Source organism: Erinaceus europaeus, chromosome 2, assembly GCF_950295315.1.
Source record: "Erinaceus europaeus chromosome 2, mEriEur2.1, whole genome shotgun sequence".
Lineage (NCBI taxonomy): Eukaryota > Metazoa > Chordata > Mammalia > Eulipotyphla > Erinaceidae > Erinaceus > Erinaceus europaeus.
The window spans coordinates 55,792,427-55,812,631 of record NC_080163.1 but is presented as its reverse complement, the minus strand read 5'-3'; the positions used below and the strand labels follow the sequence as shown (position 1 = coordinate 55,812,631).

Genomic DNA, 20,205 nt, shown 5'->3' with positions numbered 1-20,205 from the left:
TTCATGTAACAGTTGCTTCTTGGGCTCAGTGTCTGTGCATCAGAGAGCCCTTTCCTGGTGGCTGTCCTCACTCTTGCTGAGCCCAGATGAGGCTGCAGGATCTTTCTCAACACTCTGTTGACTGTGGCTAGCCCTGAACTTATTATTTTGCTTGCAGGAGGTGAGCCAGTTTTCCATCTCTCACTGACTGTTGATGGGACAGCTGAGGCTTAAAGAGGCAAAGAAACTCACCCAACTCTGGGCAGGAGTTAGCCGTTAATAGTAGAACTGACTGTCCCTCCCCACAGGCATTATTTTTCCTTTGCTTCCTTGCTTCTGACTCTTCAGGGAGGGTAGGTCTAAGGTTTAGGGAGACAATTTCCTATATCCATGGGGTATGGAAAGGGACACCAGAAGGCTGGGGGCTCAGCAGGGTCTAGGTGAGGGTGCTGCAGGCTGTCTATCACTGGCTGGGCCAGCTGAGCATCACATCAGAGGCTGCAGGAGAGCTGTTGCCATGGCAACAAACCAGCCAGAGCAGAGCTTAGGGAGCAAGCTGCCAGACATGCTGGTCCTCAAACCAGCACATTAGCAAAGGTTTTGAAAAAATGAAAAACGGCTCCTACCCTTTCGCCGAGTTGGGAAGAAAATCATAATTGTCACCCTTCCTGAGTAATCTAGCAGAGTCAGAATCTCTGATAGATCCAGCACAATGTATTTATTTATTTAGTTTTTGAACTGGGCATGATTTTGTCCAGATTTTCCATTTGGGGTTTGCTCAGAGAGGCAAGGCGAGAGGATTGAGGTCTTGGTGGGGGGGATGGGCAGCAGAGAGGTGGGGCCCTGTGAAAGAAGGGGTGTAGGTAACTGCCTTTCTCCTCTAGAATAACTCTTGGGGGTCATGGGCCAGAAGGATCGAGCCTACTGACAGTGACTTGTACCCACTCACCTCCAAGACCCTGCCGCTGATGTACCGGTCACAGGTCTCGCATTTAATGCCAAACTGGGCGTGGTAGTCGGACTCGCAGTACGGAATGCCATCCCTGCAAGAGGAAATCCACACAAGAAGAGGAAGTTGGTGGGGGGGGGAGCCACGGAAGTATCATGTGAAAGTTCGCCTCCAGACCACAGCTTCACTGGGCCAAGATTAGATGCATTCAGGAAGCTTCTTAAAATACACACTCCCAGACACCCCATACATCTGGGGAACTAAGTATTCCTAGTCCTGGGAGGGGGCTCCAGGAACCTGCTTTTTTTTAAATTAAAGCATTATTTTGTTTTTATTTCTGAGCAATTTTAGAGGGATAAGAGACAGAGAAATTGAGAGGGAATGGGGAAACGCAGAGAGAGGAACAGAGATGCCTGCAGATACACTTCACCATTTGTGAAGCGTCCCCCCCTGCAAGTGGAGATTGAAGGCTTGAGCTGGAGTCTTTGTGCATTATAACAGGTGTGTTCTACCACATGTGCCATTGCTGGGAGCCTGCATCTTGACAAACTCCCAGAGTCAACCTGGGAACTATGGTTGGCTATTGACCATGGGTGGTCTTTTTCCACACCCCTTGTCCTTCCTCCCTGTAAGTTCTCTATACCCGTCCTCTCTCCTTTACCCCCCCCCCGCCCCAAATGGCTCCTTTAAAACATGCTTTAAAGATCCTATCAAAGTCATATTTTATTTAGAATAGGTAGTATTTGCATAGGGCACAGCATAAGACCTAGAGCAAAAGTCTTCTCTGTTTTTTCCTTACTCCCAGCAGATAATGAGTGTGATTAATTTCTGCCTGTCCCCATGGGTTCCTCCTCCGGTGAAAAATTTCACCTATAGTGAAAGAAGCATGTGATGGTGCTCTCAATTAGTAGATCAAGGAAACTCACTGACCATCCACTGTGTGGTGCTCCATCTTTGCCTAGAGCTTTAACTTATCATGACCATCCACTGTGTGGTGCTCCATCTTTGCCTAGAGCTGTAACTTATCAGGCTGTGATAGGATTGTTAATTGTTCTTACACTGACTCCTACTCCTGATAGTTTGGTGTGGCTCAGGAGTTACTTCATCCTATGGAAGCCTGATGAGGTAGAAATGATCAGTTGGCCCATTGTGTGAATGAGAAAACTGACCTTGGATGGCCTAGCACTGAATTCAGACCCAGGTGGTCTGGTTTCTCTTCCAGGGTTGTCATGAGGATTAAAAGACATGGTTCACAGTCAGCTGAAGGGTTAACACACTGCCTGGTTTGTCTTTAGCAAGGGGACAGCTGGAGGCATGCCATGACCATGGTGAGGGGGTGTTCATGGTAATGCTAGGGACTCAGCTTTCTTTTTTTATTTTTACTTATTTATTATTGGATAGAGGCAGAGAAATTGAGAGAGGAGGGGAGACAGTGAGGGAGAGAGAGACACCTGCAGCTCTTCTTTACCACTTGTGAAGCTTTCCCCCTGCAGGTGGGGACCAGAGGCTTGAACCTGGGTCCTTGTGCACTGTAGTGTGTGTATTTAACCAGGCAGGCACACCACCACCTGGCCCTGGGACTCAGCTTTCTAGCGTCAATATGAAGGTAGCTGGGGCTCTAGAGAGCTCAGCCCAACTTTCCTCCAGGTCCTCTCTAGTTCCAAAGACTAATGTCATAGGGGCCAGGTGGTTGTACATCCAGTTGAGTGCACATTTTACAATGTGCAAGGACCCAGGTTCAAGTCCCTAGTGGCCCCCCCACCTGCAGGGGAGAAGTTTCAGGAGTGGTGAAGCAGTGCTGCAGCTGCCTTTCTCTCTCCCTCTCTATCTTCCTCTTTTCTCTCAATTTCTCTGTTTCTATGCAAAAAAAAAAGTCAACCAATGAGTAAAATATCTTTAAAAGAATAATATGATATTTTATTTATTTTGCTGAGGACTTATACCAGTGTGTCCATTGCTCATGTGCACACACAAAAAAAGAAGAATTTTTTAAAAATCTTAGCTAAAAGGAAAAAATGAGGCTAGGGAGACAGCATAATGCTTATGCAAAAAGACTTTCATGCCAGGGGTTCTGAGGTCCCAAGTTCAATCCTCAGTACCACCATAAGTCCGAGCTGAGCAGTACTCTGTTCTTTCTCTTTGTATCTTCCTCATTTGTGTCTCTTTCATTAAAATTAATTAGTAAATATTTTTTAAAAGATGGAGACAATGAGAGAAGCAGAGGCACTATGACACTGTTCTACCATTCATGGAGCTTTCCCCTGGTACCATTTATTATGCACTCATGAGGTATGGCGGGGCACTTAAGAGCTATCTCCTGACCCCTGATGATATCATTCTGAAGTGATTATAACATTGGAGAGGGGGGAGGGACATCTTTACCTTGAGGGGATTGTGTGTGTGTGTGTGTGTGTGTGTGTGTGTGTGTGTGTATGTTTGTGTGTGGTGTTAGTGGTGGTGGTGGTAATAGAAATGACTCAGACACAGGGGGCAGACCTTGGGGATATGACATTTGTCTATCTCAGTAGTGTAGCTCTGTTGGGGTTGCTGGGGGGGGGTCCCCAGGAAGCAGGGCAAAAGGAAATTTCCTGAAGGAGAAGCAGTGAGGCTAAGGGGAACTGGCAATACAATTTAGAAAGAGACAGATGGTAAGGGCAACATTTCCTGGGCCACTTATTGAGTATGAAGCACAAGACCTTGAGCCTATTCACAATCCTTTGAGGCAAGTCTTTCTCTTATCTCCACTTTTTTAAATGAAGAAAACCGGGACTTAGAGAAGTTGAGTCTCATGCCAAGGTCAGGCAGGCTGGGCTTCTAAACTGGGCATTGATGCCAGAGCAGGTGCCTGGCACCTGCCACTCTGCTGGCAGGTGAATAAGAGTCAGAGTCAGGTTGCCGAGGCCCAGGGTGTGGTGGTCTATTGGGTGGGGCCTCTGAGCAAACCCTCACTCCCCCAGAGAATTCTGACTGACGATCTCAGACTCCAGGACTCCTGGCAGGCAGCTCCCAAGGCATCTCCTTACTTGTCAGGCACAGAAGGGGATGTCAAACTCCTCCTAACAGTGGTGAGACCTCAGTTCCCCTCTACACCCTGGACTCTGCCTCTTTTGAGCTTCTTTCAAAGTGGTTAAAGCACCTTCTACCTCTTTGCACTTGCCCGGTTAGAGCACATGCCCAGGTGTTCTCCTTTAGAATTTTCAAGTCTCATCCCCAGTGCATATACCAGTTTCAAGCCCAGTGCATATACCGGTTTCTTCTAGGGACTGCTCCCAGATTCCAAGTTCCATACCAGTTAAAAATGAATACACTTCTTTTGTTCATACTGGCGGTCATGGGTACCTAGGCCACAGACAGAGATGCTACCAGCTTCTGTCTCTTCTCTGCCAGCAGCAGGACCTGGTCTGGATTTCTTTGGGAGCCACCTTCCTTCTCCAGGTTACAGAGAAGACTACTCTTTGGTGCTGGAGTTTGAGCCTACTGGCCTATGAATTGTTAGGCCTGGGTATAGGACAGGAAAGTGCTCCATCAGAGCAAGGAGGGCCCAAACCCCCCACCCCCCCCCACACACACATATAAACTTTTTTGGCTTGCTAAGCTCATAGAATGAAATCCTGGAGTTGCTGGTGATAGTTTTTTTTTTTTTTTTTTCTAGTTTTCACTGGGGCTTCCCTGTTTCAAACTGACTCTTTCAGAGAGAAACAGTGAAATAAGGAAAGGCTCCATGGCACTGAAGTTTGATCCACTGCAGGAGGGGCTGAGTTCTGCACACATGGCAAGGCACAGCAGGCACATGATCCAGGTGAGCTATTTTGCCCACCTGTTGGTGATGCTCTTGTCTACCTTATTGGGAAGACCTGCTCTGAGACTGGATGCAGCAGAGAGGAGGGCAGAGCTGAGAGGAAGGGAAAAAAGCAAAGGAGGGAGAGAGAGCTGGAGTGAGGGAGGAACACACACACACACACACACACACACACACACACACACACACACACACCTCACTGATGGCATCTTTAAGCCCTGGAGTCAGCGGCTGTGCCAGCAATCAGCCTTTCCATTTCTCTGAGTCAATAAATTCCCCTTTTTGCTCATGTGTGAGTCTAAGGAGGGCATTTTTTTTTTGGTAGCTATGATCAAAGGTGTCAAAGAACACAACTGCTCTTGAGCTCCTCAGTACACACTGCTGGTGGCCTAATTCTCTGTGCAGACAGCTCATCTCCCCGTGTACTTCTCCACAGCAGAGCCCTATGAGCTGCCCACCCCACATTGCTCTGTTGTTTGCACTGAGTCCTGGGAGAAACACCCAGCAAGCTTTGGGGTGGCAGTGCCACTGCTCTGAGGGCTGCAGTCTCAGTTCTTTTGGGGGCTTGAGCATATAAATGTGATCTCCAGGTCCAACAATGATGGGGGCTTATATAGCCCCTTAGTGTGCAGAAGGCCAGGGCTGAACTCTCCTGGAATGTTATATGGCTACCACTCCTCATCTCAACTAACTTCATTTAATAATTATTCTTCTGGCTCTGGGTCAGGCTTTATGCTAAAGGCAGCAGTAAATGAACAGTGTCCCAGCCCAATGAGGACAAACATGGAATATCATAGAGCAAGCAACTTATTCCTCCAAGTCTTAGTTTGCACAATTTTAAAAATGAGGATTGAATCAGAGAGACAACTGAGTGGGTAAGGGGTCTGCATTGCTATGTGTGTGATCCAGGTTTGGACCATAGTACCACACGGTACTATGGGAGGTGCCATGACAACAGAAGAAGTTCCAGTGCTGTGACCTTGCTCCCTCTCTCAATCCCCAGTTTCTCTGTCTGAATGATAAAGAGGACTGGAATGGTAAAATCATGCAAGCATGAAATAGTGGTCACACACACACACATAGGCAAGAAGATCAATTTCTCATGGATATAGCGATAGGGTTTAACACGAAAATCCATACCTAGCTGTCAGTATGTTTCTCATACATAATGAGAACCCAATAAATGTCACTGCTATTATTACCATTATTAAAAAGCTCCCAGGGATAAGTAGTGACAAATGGTGGCAGTCTGTATGAAGGATATGAACAAGATATTTGTGGAGTCATGACATCTGAGGTCACGCCTTAGGAGAGGCTCTGGGACCTGAGAGTAGCAGGAGGGGAAGGAGCAAGCCATTGAAGAAGGGAGGAGAAGATGGAAAGGAAGGGGTACTGTTGGGAACTTGGACAGGCCTGGGGGAAACAGGGGCATGGGGCCCAGAGCAGGGAGGGCAGGGATACTCACTTGCTGATGTATTCCCCAGTGAGGATGACACTGCAGGTCTGGCATTTGAAGCAGCTCACATGCCACTGCTTATCCAGCGCCAGCAGAGACTGGCCATGCTTGATCTCCTCCTTGCACCCGGCACAGTCTGCAAAGACAAGGGGATGAGATTTAGTGAAGAGTCTGGGAACCCAGAACCACTGCCGCCATCTTGCCTTGGCTCAGGAAGTCCTTTGTGAACACCGCTTTCCCAAAACCAACCCTGCCCTGGCCTTGGCATCTGCCCCAACACTCTAGCGGGTGAGAGAAAAGGCTACCAGAGCTCTGGCTTCTCCTCAAGGGGGAAATAAAGAGCTAATCTAGAAAGTTCTCCTGACTGCTGCTCATTCAAAGCAGAGACCTCAACACTCCAGCCTGCCATCATGTTTCAGACAGTTCCCACTCTTCTTTTGACCTGGGCCTCACACCATCCCCTAGAATCTTGTGGAAGTATGACTTTTGAAGTCCAATTCAAACCAGCTAAACTTTCCCTAAAGATCTATTTGAGGGGTCAGGCTGTGGTGTACCTTGTAGACTGTACACGCTGCCCTGTGTAAGGATCTGGGTTCAAGCCTCTGGCCTGCACCTGCAGAGGGGAAGCTTCACAACTGGCAAAGAAGTGCTGCAGATGTCTGTCATTCTATCTCCCCATTTCCCTCTCAATTTCTCTGTCCTATAAAAATAAATAAAAATAAAAAATTAAATGATTTATTTGCTTATTGTGAAAGAAAATGAGAGAGAAGATAGAGAGAGGGAGAGGAACAGGGAGAGGGAGGGAAAGAAGAAGGGAGGGAGAGAGAGCGAGAGAGAGCGAGAGAGAGAGAATAGATCACTGTTCAGTTCTAGCATACAGTGGTGCTGGGGATTGAACTGGCTTTCAGGATCTCAGACACACATGCTGGTGCTCCAGCAGACTGAGCCATCTCAGTCTGGTCCCCCTGCTAAATTTTATTACAATCTCTGAGCTCAGTAAAGTCTGGGACATCTAGATCCAGGGAATAAGCTTAGCCTGTATTTGTTCTTTTTAAAAAAATAATTTATTTTATCTATTTAACTTTATTTTATTTGATAGGACAGAGAGAAATTTAGATGGAAGAGGGAGAGAGGGAGGGAGACAGAGGGACACCTGCAGCACTGCTTCACTGCTTAGGAAGCATTCCTCCTGCCAGTGGGGACCAAGGGCTTGAACACTGTAATGTGTGCACTTAATCAGGTGTGCCACCATTCAGCCCCATCTTTATTTGTTTTCACCCATAGGCTATGCACTCTCTGGCAAGGGCCTGGGTGTATTTTGTGTGCTCTTGGCTTGAAACTAGTCTTTTGCCCAGCATGATGTTGGGCATGTAGGAGGAACCCCAAGCATATTAACCAAAATGAGTATGAGAGAGTGGGTTTTACAGCCCAGGCTGGAGCTGAATTCATCATAAATGTCCCCTCCCCAACAGGCTCATACACCAAATAATTGTTTACTCAAACAAAGGGTAGAAAGATTCGATAAGACTGTCCTGGAACAAAATGTGCCCTCACTCACTCTTGGTTGCCCTCACCCTGGGACAGGCACAGAATAAGGGGTGGGGGAGGTAGGGCTGGCATCTGCCCATTGCTCAATCACTATCTGGGGAGGGGCAGGAAATGGAACCCTGTCCAAGGCATGTGGGAGATGTTGGGAATTTAGGGGGAGTTGACTGGATGGCCCACTCTGGAGGGGGAGAGGGTCACAGGGCAAAGTTCACGGGAGGACAAAGCTCCCTCTTGTGCAAGACTAAGCAGTAAGGAGAAGACAGGCTGCTTATCAATTGGTGGGAGCCTGGCTGGAAGCCACCACAGCTAGCTGGGAAACCATCCTGGAGAGAAGATGCATGTTTGTGTGTCTGGGGAAGGTGGTGTGCTCAGCAGGCTGGGGGTGGAATCTGGGTCCTGATGAAGTGTCTAGACAAGACAGCTCCATGAGTGCTTGCCTCTTGGCAGCTTGGTGTCCCTTAGCACAAGCCAGGGGCAGGGAGGCTTCTGACTGCAAAATGTTTCACATTGCAGGGCTTCACATGGGCAGCCAGGGGGAAATCTGGAGATTTGTCTACATGTTTAGCAGAGATGGCCATGCCTGTTCACCAATACAAGTACACCCTGGAGATAATCGGGCTGAATTCCAGACAGTCACAAAACAGCAGATATGGAGCTCCAGTGGTGCAATTGGTTAGCGTGCGGTACTTATACAAAATAGCAGATAGCACAGATAAAGAAAGTCACCTGACCCACCTGGATTTCTAGCTTATGTAAAAGTGATTTTTGCATTACTCTCTAATTTATGAAGTTGACAATAGCATGTATCTAAAAGAATAAGGTTCACAATTTGGTTAAAATATATTTCCAGGACACACTAACCCTCCTTTTAACCTTTATGTACTCATAAATATTTTCATTGGAGGGCATTTATGTATGTTCTAACAACTGAACTATTCCTCATCCACAGAGATTTCTGAAAATAAGACAACAATGGCATTTGCTTAATTGATTAACTCTGCACAAAAGATTAGTTGCAGGTGCTATCATGACTCCAAACTGACTTTCCTGGGAAGACAACCTCACCAATGTGTCCTGGAACCCTACATACGCAAAGCACTATCTCATCAGGGAAGACAGAAACAGGCTGGGGGTATGGATCACCCACCAATGTCCATGTTCAGTGGCAAAGCCATTACAGAAGCCAGACCTTCTACCTTCTGTATCCCATAAAGTATATTGGTCTATACTCCCAGAGAAGTAAAGAATAGGGAACCTTCCAATAGAGGGAATGGGGTAGGGAACTCTGGTGGTGCGAACTGTATGAAATTTTACCCCTCTTATCCTACAATCTTATCAATCATTCTTAAATCACTAATTGAAAATATATTTCTCTATAGCCTGCAATATTGTTGAACTATGTTTTTCCCCCACAATAACACTTCTTTCAAAATAGAAGTCAATCCTTTCAAAACCTGCTACTGCCTTATCAGTTAAGCTTATGAAATACTCTAAATCTTTTATTGTCATTTCAACAATGTTCACAGCATTTTAGAAGAAAAGAATTCTATCTCAAGAAGCTACTTTCTCTACTCACCCAGATAAAGCAGCCCCTCTTTTGTTGTTTTTATTGCAGTCATTAGGTCACACTTTCAGGTTCTACTTGTAATTCTAGTTCTCTTGCTATTTCCACTACATCTATGATTACTTCCAAAGTATTTGCAATTACTGATCAGAGGCTATGGAGGTGGCACAGTGGGTAGCGTGCTGGACAGCAAGCATATGGTTTAGAGTTTAGTCCTCAGTACTCCATATGCCAGAGTAATGCTCTGGTCCTCCCTCTCTAGCTCCAAATAAACACGTTTTAAAATCCAAAAAAACCCCACTAATCACCATGACAGAAAACGAATGAAATACTGTGAAAATTATCCAGGTGTGAAGAGACATGAAATGAGCACTTGGTGTTGGAAGGGTGGTGCCAATAGACTTGCTGGATGCAAAGATGCCACAAACCTTCCATTTGTAAAACACACAGTAAAATAAGATATGCCTGTACTCAACGTGTGTCTCAAGGACTTCTCTGAAAGCCTTAAATGGCCCCACAAGGGTTCTGAGTTCTGAGCACTTCCTAAAGCATCCCACAAAGGGAAGGGATGTGCAGCTTTCTTAACAAGTGGCACCATCCTTTACTTAATTTCCTCTCATGGGTGGCTTCCTCCTTTTCAGGAAGTCCACTTTGGTTTTGGACAGATAGTATTGCCAAGATAGTCTTCCTTTTAATTGGTAGAGTGAATGTTTACTCCAAAGGAATAACCACACACACATAAAAGATCATAATGCCTTGAATTGTTCATCATAGTGCTATTTTTAATAACGGGAGGTTATTAAAAATAGCTGACAACAGAATTGATGGAAAAAATCAGTATTGCATTAAGATGGAATTATTATTATTCTTTTTTTGTGCCTCCAGGGTTATTGCTGGGGCTCGGTGCTTGCACTATGAATTCACTGCTCCTGGAGGCTATTTTTTCCTTTTGTTGCCCTTGTTGTTTCTCGTTGTTGTGTGGTGGTCCTGGACCCAAATTTAAACCACATCATACTGGAGAGACTGGGATTCCTACAGCTATAACATCCCAATGAGCACAAAGACTACACACTGATGTTAAACAATGACCAACTAGCTTTTATATCTTGCACAAAATAGTCAGGAACTTTTGCAAGATATTTCTGATTTATGTGAATTGTTTATGGAATTTTTCTTGGAAAATAATCCTAAACATTTACTCTCAACCCAACAGACTTTAGAGTGTCTGATATGGGGTATCTTGAAATGCACTTGGGCACTGTGGTTCACAATTGGTAGTTGCCAAGAAAGAAAGAAATAAAGAAAGGAAGGAAGGAAGGAAGAATGAAAGAGTGAAAGAAAGAAAGAAAGAGAGAAAGAAAGAAAGAGAAAGGAACAAGGGAACCGTTCTTATTGACATCTTTCAAAATCACACCTTGTAATATAGAGTCAAGTAGGCAGAACTGGGAACGGGGGGCCACATTGTCACAATCACTGAATTGTTTACATAGGAGAAGATTGTCCTAGAAAATTTTTGGTGATTTGCTGGGAACTGTGATTTCTAAAGCCAGTGTGTCATGTACTCCCTAACAATGCTTTCAGTAACTATACATACTGGGTATAGCATGCCATAAATTATGTCAAGTCCAAGGTGCACCAGAATGCTCTAATCTAATAGCAACACCATCTCTTATAGGCACCATGAATTGAAAACTGCTAAACTGGAGGAGGAGACTATGAAAACCATGGCTGTAGGTTCCATATCTTTGTGGATTATTTGATTTCATACTCTGACTATATTCCTCACCACAGCTATAAATTTGGTTAATTCACATCATAATCAAAACAAGCAAGAAAGCTAAGTTAAAAAGCAGTAAAGTTATAAAAGTGCAAAGAAATAAAAATATATAGGAGACTGCAGTGACCAGAGCATGAATAAACAAGCATTATCCCACAGTTATCTGCAGTGTGCATACCTAGTCTAATGAATAATCAGATAAATGCACAATAATATGTTGACTTGTTTATCATACTGATATGGAAACTTTGTTGCAACCTACCTGCCTAGCAACAGAGAAGTGTCAAAAAGTTGGTCTCCTCTCTACTCCTACAGTCCTGAATTCAGGCTTGAAGCACATCATATCAGAGAAGATGGAATTCAATCCGGGAGCCTCAGGCTTTGATCTTGGAGCCCCAGGCTTATCAAGTAGAATCTCTACCACTGAGCTCTTGCCCTGGCCCTAGTAGCCTGTGATTTTTCTCTTCCTTTAATGTTCTCTTTCAGATCAGGGAAAGAGGTATAACTGGTTCTTCCCTTCACCAACTTTAACCAAAGATTGAGAGCATGTTGTATCTAAGTCCCTGTCAAGGCAATGTGAGAGTAATTCCTACATTCATAAGACATTATTTATCATAGTGACTACACATGAGCATGAACTTTGCTTTTTCCAATTTGTTTTTATACCTTGTACAGCACTGTTAAGAACTTTTGGAAGATATTTCCAATATAACTTCTATAAACTCTCCAGTACGTTTTTAACCATACACAAACAATCTAGTTCTGTGGTACATGTTTCCAAATTAGCTTAACTGTATCTAGAATTTTATGGGAAAATATTCCTTTAAACTTACTGTTGGCATAATAGACTATAGAAATATTGAATTATCAGAAAAGCCATGATGCATTTTTTTTTTGCAACAGAGAACATAAAAACAATACATCATGACTTTTCCCACAACTCAGTATTATAAGTTTTTCAGTGGATTTGGTCATTATTGTTCACAAAAGGTAGTTTTATAGTGGAAGTTACTTTTTACTATATCTATCATGCACATGTCACCTGTCAAAGATACTTGGAGTTAAAAACTGTTAGATTGGAATAGGAGATTATGAAAACAATGATTGTAACTTCTAAATTCATATGGACTAGGATGGCCTTCTTTATGTGGAATTGAAATTCCATTTCTTGTGATAGTCCTTTATTTTATGCAACCAAGTTTAATCTACCTTCCCCCTACATGACCCTCATTTCAAATATTTCATGACAGTTGCATTTCTCTTTTTAACCACTATCTACACTTCACTTTTCTTGGCCCTGCTTGACAGGCCTATCCACTAACCAAATGCACTTTTGGATTCCAGGGAGAGAAACATGCTTTGACAGGCCACACAGCTCTCTGACTCTAATAAAATTGATTTAGAGAGCTGTATCCTTTTGTGCCACATTCAGTAATGAATCCCATTCTCTAAAATGGAGTGATGTACCCAAGATGAATCCAGCACCTTGAATTAAAAGTTAGGGATAGTTCAGTACAGAGTTGATCGTTGGGCTTAGCAATTAGAGTCAGTGGTGAGAAGTTGATCAAGGGGAGAAGCCCAGCCCCCCACTTAACAGGTGCATGGCAGTTGAGGCCTATCACCCTCTTGCAAATATCTTCCTATATGACTGACTGGTGTGAAGATGAACTGAAGCAAGGCTTGCAGGGTCTTGGCATGGTGCATTTAACATACATGCTGTCATTATGGATGTGCAATCATGTGCATTTCAGCCATTGTCTGTGCACTATACAGTTCTGACCTGAGGCTAGAAGCAATATGGCTGCTGTAGGGAAGGCCTGTTGGTTCCTCCTGTGAGTGCCAAGTTATCGTCTCCATGTGATTTTCCTGGTACATCTTGTTACCTCTCTCCCACCACACTGGTTTCATAGTTTTTTGAGAACTTTCTTTTTTTTTTTTTGTTCTCTCATTCCTCCTTTCACTTCTGATTTCATTGGAGCCTGGCCCTGTCTGGGAGCCTATATGACTGGAGTAATGAACAGGGTCAGGAAAACCACACCCTGTCCCAAGTTGGTCATAGGGCCAGCTGTTGGTACCTCATATATTCCTCATATTCCAAAATTATAGCCGACATTTGGTAGCTAGTCTAATGCCAGTACCTGTTAAGCCCTCAGTCTCTTAAGGTCTCCAAAGTCCCCAGACAGCCATTTTTAGTTTTCTGAACTGTGCCATATATTCTACTTAAATCAACCAAAATGAGTGGGTTTGTGATCCTCAGCAAGCTTCTTTCCTTGTTCCAGGCCACTAATTCAAGAAGAAAGAACCCCTCTTCCTCAAGTAGCAGGCCATGCCTCTGGTACAGGCTGCTAAGGGGATTGGCTCCAGAGCCAGACTGCCTGCATTCATATTCACATTATTTTCTGTCTGTGTAACTTTGGACAAGCCACTTACGCTCTTTAAGTCTCAGTTTTCTCATCTATGAAACAACTATTTGTGGGAATGCTCATCTGGTAGGATGCGTGGCTTGCTGTGTGTGGCCCAGATTTGAACCCTGGCACTCTGTGGGAGTGCCAGAGAACTGCTGGAAGCTCTGGTGCTGTGGTGTCTTTTTCTCACTCTCTACAGAGAACTTCTCTGAAGTAAAAATAATGAAAATGCTGGCTTAGAGGTATTAAAATCATGCATTTGTGAGGTCTGGGCATTACAAAAATTTCAAAAACCAAACCAAAATTACTCTTATATTGCTTTTTGAGTTGTAATGATTGAATGAGATATTACAAATAGACAGTGTGGTGACTGACATTAGTAATGGTCAGTCAGTGTTCACAAGGATGATGGTGGTAATGGTGGTGGTAGTGACAGCAGTGGTCTTGGTAGTAATGGTGGTGGTGATGGCAATGCAGTGACAATGGTGAAGCCGCTGCTGTCATTGATCTTCTCAGTGAGGTCGTGAGGAAACTGTTTGCCTTCCTGTGGTAACAGAATATTTTTCTCTTGACAGTTCCTAAGCATCCCCTGCAATTTTCTCTATCTATCTATCTATCTATCTATCTATCTATCTATCTATCTATCTATCATCTATCTTCCTCTCTCTCTCCCTCTCCCTCCCTCCATTCCCCCAAACCAGGGCTTTACTGACATCTCAGATAGAAAGAGAGAAGGAGTGGGAGAGGGACACCATAATACATAAATTTTCCACATACCACTATACTTTCTGGTGGTGTGCCCAAGTCTTGAAACTGGTCTAAGCACATGGCAGAGCTGGTGCCTTCCTAGGTGAACTATTTTACCAACCTTGATCTCATTCAGGTCAACACTGTTCCTATTTTCTATGATGTTTTCATTCACCCCCTGGAGCCATGACTTCACACTCCTGTAGCTCAGAAATACACCATGTATTTCCCTCATTTTTTTTATATTTCTTTAAATCTTTTATCTATTTATTGTTGGATAAAGATAGAGAAGTTGAGAGGGGAGAGGAAGATAGAGAGGGGAAGAGACAGATAATCTACAGCCTTAATTAATCACTTGTGAAGCTTTCCTCTTGCAGATGGGGACCAGGGGCTTAAACCCAGGTCCTTGTGCGCAGTAATGTGTGCACTTAGCCAGGTGTGTCACTGCCTGCTCCTCTCTTATTTTTCACATAGCATACTTTAAAAAAAATTTGTAGAACTACAGGTAAGTGGTTTTATTATTATTTTATTTTTTATTAGATTTACAAGATTATAAGATATTAGGGGGGGCATATTTCCATACCACTCCTACCACCAAAGTTCTATGTCCTTACCCTTATCCAACCATAACTATCATAGGTTTCCCCACGTCATACATATTGGCTGACTAGACACACACACACACACACACACACACACACACACACACACACACACACAATTTTTCAAGTTCATATGTTTCAATTCTCTATGTCCCACATGTGAATGACATCATCCCATAGTTGTTCTTCACTTCTTTCCTTACTTCACTTAAGGGTAATCATTGCCAGTTCTATTCATTTAGTTCCAAAGGACACATTATAGTATTTTTTTAAACTGCTGAGTAGGACTCCATTGAGTATAAAGGCCTTTCCACCAAGTCTATCTAATTGTTCCTCATAGGTATCCCCCACCTTGATATTTTAAACCTTTAATCAGAACAATGAAAAGGCATGCACCAGAGAAACACATGGACCATTTGGGCAAAGATGGCTGATCCCATGTGGAAGCTGATGTCCCATGACATGGTCTTCAAAGTGATTATTCTCCCAAATCTGACTTTGTTTCCCTCTATCCCTGGAGAACCTAAAGCTGACCTTTCAGCATCCCCCCTCCCTAGGAGGCTACATTGCATTTGCAGTATGAATAACTAGACTCCTGCAGAGAGACAACATTTCTATAGATCCAGGGCCAATGCCTTTTCCTCCTGAGGCACAGAGTGAGCCACCATCCTGCCTTGTACTCTGGAGGCTTCCAGCTTCCACATGCTTCTTTGCTTCCCCCTCTTCTGCCTTTGCACCTGCAGAATTGTGGCCATTAAGCCATTTAGTAGCCTGTCCTGAACATGTGCACATGGGAGACGCCTATGCTCTGCTGAGAAAATCTCTCACTTACCCAAGGTCACTAATGCATCTGGCAAAATACAAGATGAACTGGGAGAAATAACACCAAATCAGGGAGCTTTCTTTTTTTGTCATTAGTGTTATTGCTAGGGCTTGGCGCTTGCATAATAAATCTACTGTTTCTGGTGGCCATTTCTTTTTTCTTTTGTTGACAGAAACAGAGAGAAATTAAGAGAGAGGGGAGAGGTAGGGTAGGAGAAACAATGAAGCACTGCATCACTACTCACAAAGTTTCCCTCTGCTAGTGGAGGTCAGTGGCTTGAACACAGGTCCTTGTGCATAGCAATATGTGCACTCTACCAGTTGTGCCACTACTCAGTCCTTAGATTCAGGAAACTTCTTCTCTTTTAGGTCTTGTTGCCTGGGCTTTACTGCTTCATGCTAAGTTTATTTTTAAAAAAATTTTTTTAAATTTATTCCCTTTTGTTGCCCTTGTTATTTTATTGTTGTTGTTGTTGATGTTGTTGTTGGACAGGACAGAGAGAAATGGAGGGGAAGACAGAGAGGGAGAGAGAAAGATAGACACCTGCAGACCTGCTTCACTGCTTGTGAAGCGACTCCCCTGCAGGTGGGGAGCCGGGGGCTTGAACCGGGATCCTTATGCCGGTCCTTGCGCTTAGTGCCATCTGTGCTTAACCCACTGCGCTACCGCCCGACTCCCCATGCTAACTTTCTGAGCTGACTTTTTCAGATATAAGGAAGGAAGGGATAGAGAGAAAGAGGGAAGAAGGTGGAATATATAATATATAATATATATATATATGCATAAAATCTTCCTCCAGTGTGTTAGGGTTGTACTATGACAAAGCAGATGCACTATCGAAGTGAGCTATTTCACGAGCCCTCAGGAAGCTTCTTTTCAGGCCTCTACTGGGCTTTCAAGATTAAGTTTACAAACTGACACCATCCTTCACTTTTTATTTAGAGAGAGACATTTCTTTCATTCCCACATATAATGCATTTCTTCCCACTGTTCTGAGTAGACTGAGTCTCAGGGAGGCCAGATGATTGCTCAGTCTCAAACAGAGGGCTGGCACCTTTGGACACTCATCTGCCTTCTCTCTACTGTCTCCCACAAGGTTCCTTTTGGTCTCAGGAATTTCTGCTGCCTTAGCCATGGAGTTGCGGTCTGTACCCCAGCCCCCCAGCCTTACAGTCATTCTGTGCAATGCATTTAAGAAACTGTGATGGGTAACAGTGTATGTGCCTAGCCAAGTCAGGGTAGCAGCCTGTTCTTTCACATCCCTGAGGATGCTGAAGGGAGGCTCTGTACTTGCTGGAGGTCAGATCTGACTAGACTAGAAGGAAGGAAGGGCGAGGGAGGGAGCCTCCCCACTTGCCTTCCTCATGGCTCACCCTGTTGGGCGGGCTCTAATGAGGCCCCTGGGAGCCCAGCCTTGCTGACTCAGGGTATTCTGGGTTCAGCCCCCTCTGTTAGATGCAGGACCACTGTGCTGACTCTGCTGGAGCTGTGTCTGACAACCCCATGTATCCACTCGAGCTCATGTAGCACAGGAGGCTAATGGGTTTTCATTGATTCTGTTAGCAGGGCCAGAGAGTGTCATATAACACAAAAGCACAATGAGTCCTGGCGTGGCTCACCAAGACCCAGGGGCTGGTCCGGGTGCAGAGATATGTATGGGCAGCACTATGATAAGGGCATCTGGGAACAGTGATTTAGAAAGCTTACAACCAGACACACTCCAGTGCTATGGACATTTCATAGTTTAGAATGGCTGGCCCAGGAACATTCTTTTATTTATTTATTTATTTATTTATTTATTTATTTATTCATTCATTCATTCATTCATTCATTTATTTATGTTGCTGGGGCTGACTTTTTCAGATACTGAGAGACAGAGGGAAAGACATCACAGTACCAAAGTTTCCTTCGGTCACATGGGGACCCACCTTAAACCTGGTTGCATGCATAACAAAGAAGGTCCACTATCCAGGGGAGCTATTGTGCTGACCCTGGACTAGCTGTTCTCTGGTACGTTTTTTTGTTTTGTTTTGTTTTGATTGCCAGGGTTATTGTTTGGGCTTGATGCCAGCACTATGAGTCTACCACTCTTGGCAGCCATTTTTTCCTTTTAATTTTTTTTCTTTTCTTATTTTATTTGATACACAGAGAAAAACTGAAAGAGGAGGGGGAGACAGAGAAGGAGAGAAAGGCAGCTGCAGATATGCTTCACCACTCATGAAGCGTTTCCCCCTGCAGGTGGGGAGCAGGGGCTATCAAATGCAGGTCTTTGAAAAAGGTAATGAGTGCTTTCAACCAGGTTTGCCACAGCACCTCCCCCCGCCCCCAATCCTCATTTCTCTCTTCTCTCCCACCCTGATCTATGGTTTGGTGATAATGTATAACATTTACTACTGCACAATATGAATCATCATTCAGGAAGCCTATTATGAGTGTATGTTTCTAAGGCTGGGGAGACTGTTCAGTAGTTAGATCACAGGACTTACACATCTGAGGGCCCAGGTTTAATCTCTGGAATGACCATATGCTAGAGCTAAGCAGTGCTGTAGTCTCTTACTCTCATAAGAATCAGTAAATAAGTCTCTAAAGAATGTATATTCCCTGGTTCTATCCCTAGAAGTCCAAGGTGGTCCTGGAAACATTATATATATATTTAACAGTTCAGCACAGTAACGACATATCTGATCACAGAACACAATCTAAGGAACACTAGCACAGTCCATCGTGTTCAATCCACAATCACTACATTTGTAAGGCACTTAAAATTTTTTTTTAAGACAGCAAAGCAGAAAGAGAGTGAGAGCGAGAGCAAGCGAGTGAGAGAGAGAGAGAGGTAGATCACAACATTGAAGCTTCTTTCAATGTAGTGGGAACTGGGCTTGAACCTGGGTCATGTACATGGCAAAGCAGCGCACTATCTCAGTGAGCTATTTCAACAGCCTTTATGATTTCTCCCTGTCAACCTTCCCACTCTGTCTATGCATTTTCTTCTTTGAAAAATTTCTGAATTTTTTTCTTTAAAGACACAACTATTTTGACATGTTTATCAGAAAACTTGCAGAAGCCATTTCTTTTCTTTTTTTAAAGATTTATCTATCACTGAGAAAGAGAAAAGGGGGAGAGAGAACCAGTGCATCACTTTGGCACATGTGATGCTGCTGCCTGAACTCAGGACTTAAAACAAAAATTTGATCAGCTTTGTTGGGGTGTGCTTGGGAGTGTGGATCCAGAGAAGAGGTAAGGCCAGGAATCAAGCTTATCCCAGAAGGGCCCACTAAGTGGCCAAAAGGGGCCCAGGCCAGCATGGTTTACTTCTGGGCAGCTGTTTTGCCCTGCATCCACACTTAGTAAGCTTTGAGCCTGGGCATTATGCCAACTGGGGTACTCCAGAGTGGGAATCTCCCACACTTCTGCACTTCTCTCCAGGCCTGTGTGAATGGCTAATGATCCCAGAATTCTGGGGAGCTGGTGTGTAGGGGGTGGGGTGGGGAGTGGGGGGAGGCTGGGGACTCACGGCTTGGTCCTCGGATCTTGATGGGTTTGCTGCTGGTCATAGACTGCGAGCATGTCTGACACACGCATTCCTTCCCGCTGAAGGTCACCTTGTCTCCAATGGGGAAGGGCTTCCTGAAAGGGGGGCAGAGGTAAAGTCAACAGCTCCTCTCTGGAAGGATTCTGTGTTGGCAACACAACAACTCCAGCTGTTGGAGCACCTGGTTAAGTTCAAGTGCTAGTCACAGGACCAGCCTGGTTGTACCATTCAATTCAGAGTTTCTTGGGCCTTTGGTGTCTCTGGCATGCAAGTCTTTTTGCATGAATTATTATTATTATTATTTTTTATCTCCCTGGCCTTCTCTTTGACTGACCTTAAGAATTATTTATCTATGTTATTGACCCTTTCAACTAATCAGTGTTTGGGTTTAATCATTACTTCTGTTTTATTTATTTAGCAAGGATATGTTGCATTTCTTTTGTGATAAGAACCATTTTTTTAGTCCCTTTAAAAATTAACTCTTTTGGTTCTTTACAACTTCTGATAACTCCATTTCATTAGTAAGGAAACAGAAACACCAAGTTATTTTAATTCTCCATTAAGCATTCAACATTTTCGCTAGATCCCATCTAGACCAGTGTCTAGCTACTTTGGGTTTTCAGCTACTTCCTTTATGTGCACCTCTCCAAAACTTCCTCCACTAAAATGTAGAGTGGTTACAAGACCAAGTAGCCTCCTCCCTGAAACTCTGCATTCATACAGAGTGACACAACTTAGTCATCTTAAGCCCTGGTTTGTACTGCTTCCCTAACTAAGCATAAACTGTGCAGATGCCCAGCATGCCAATCCCAGGATGTGTCTGGCCCCTCTCCTGAAGTCTGTGAAGTTATGAGATGGGCTCTGAGCTAATCTGAGACTTGGTGCCCTGCCCTCACAGCAATGAAGGCCAATGGAGGAGAGCACTGGTGCCAGAGGGTCCTCACCATGGCCCAGACACTAACTCCTAGGCAGGGGATATGGCATGACTTTGGGGAGTCACTTCATTTCCATGGGGCTTGACAGA

At 44.2% G+C, this 20,205-nt stretch overlaps 1 protein-coding gene across 10 annotated transcripts in view; it reads right to left on the bottom strand.

Moving 5' to 3' along the window:
- The window catches only part of ABLIM3 (actin binding LIM protein family member 3), a 154,221-nt gene that overhangs the window by 58,418 nt on the left and 75,598 nt on the right, over positions 1–20,205 (bottom strand). For all 10 annotated transcript variants that reach the window (XM_060180788.1, XM_060180819.1, XM_060180824.1 and 7 more), the window contains exons 5-7: positions 19,164–19,276; positions 6,193–6,319; positions 929–1,022 (exon numbers count right to left, since the gene is read on the bottom strand). In XM_060180788.1, the coding sequence (XP_060036771.1) occupies positions 929–1,022; positions 6,193–6,319; positions 19,164–19,276 (334 nt within the window). The remainder of the gene's footprint in view (positions 1–928; positions 1,023–6,192; positions 6,320–19,163; positions 19,277–20,205) is intronic.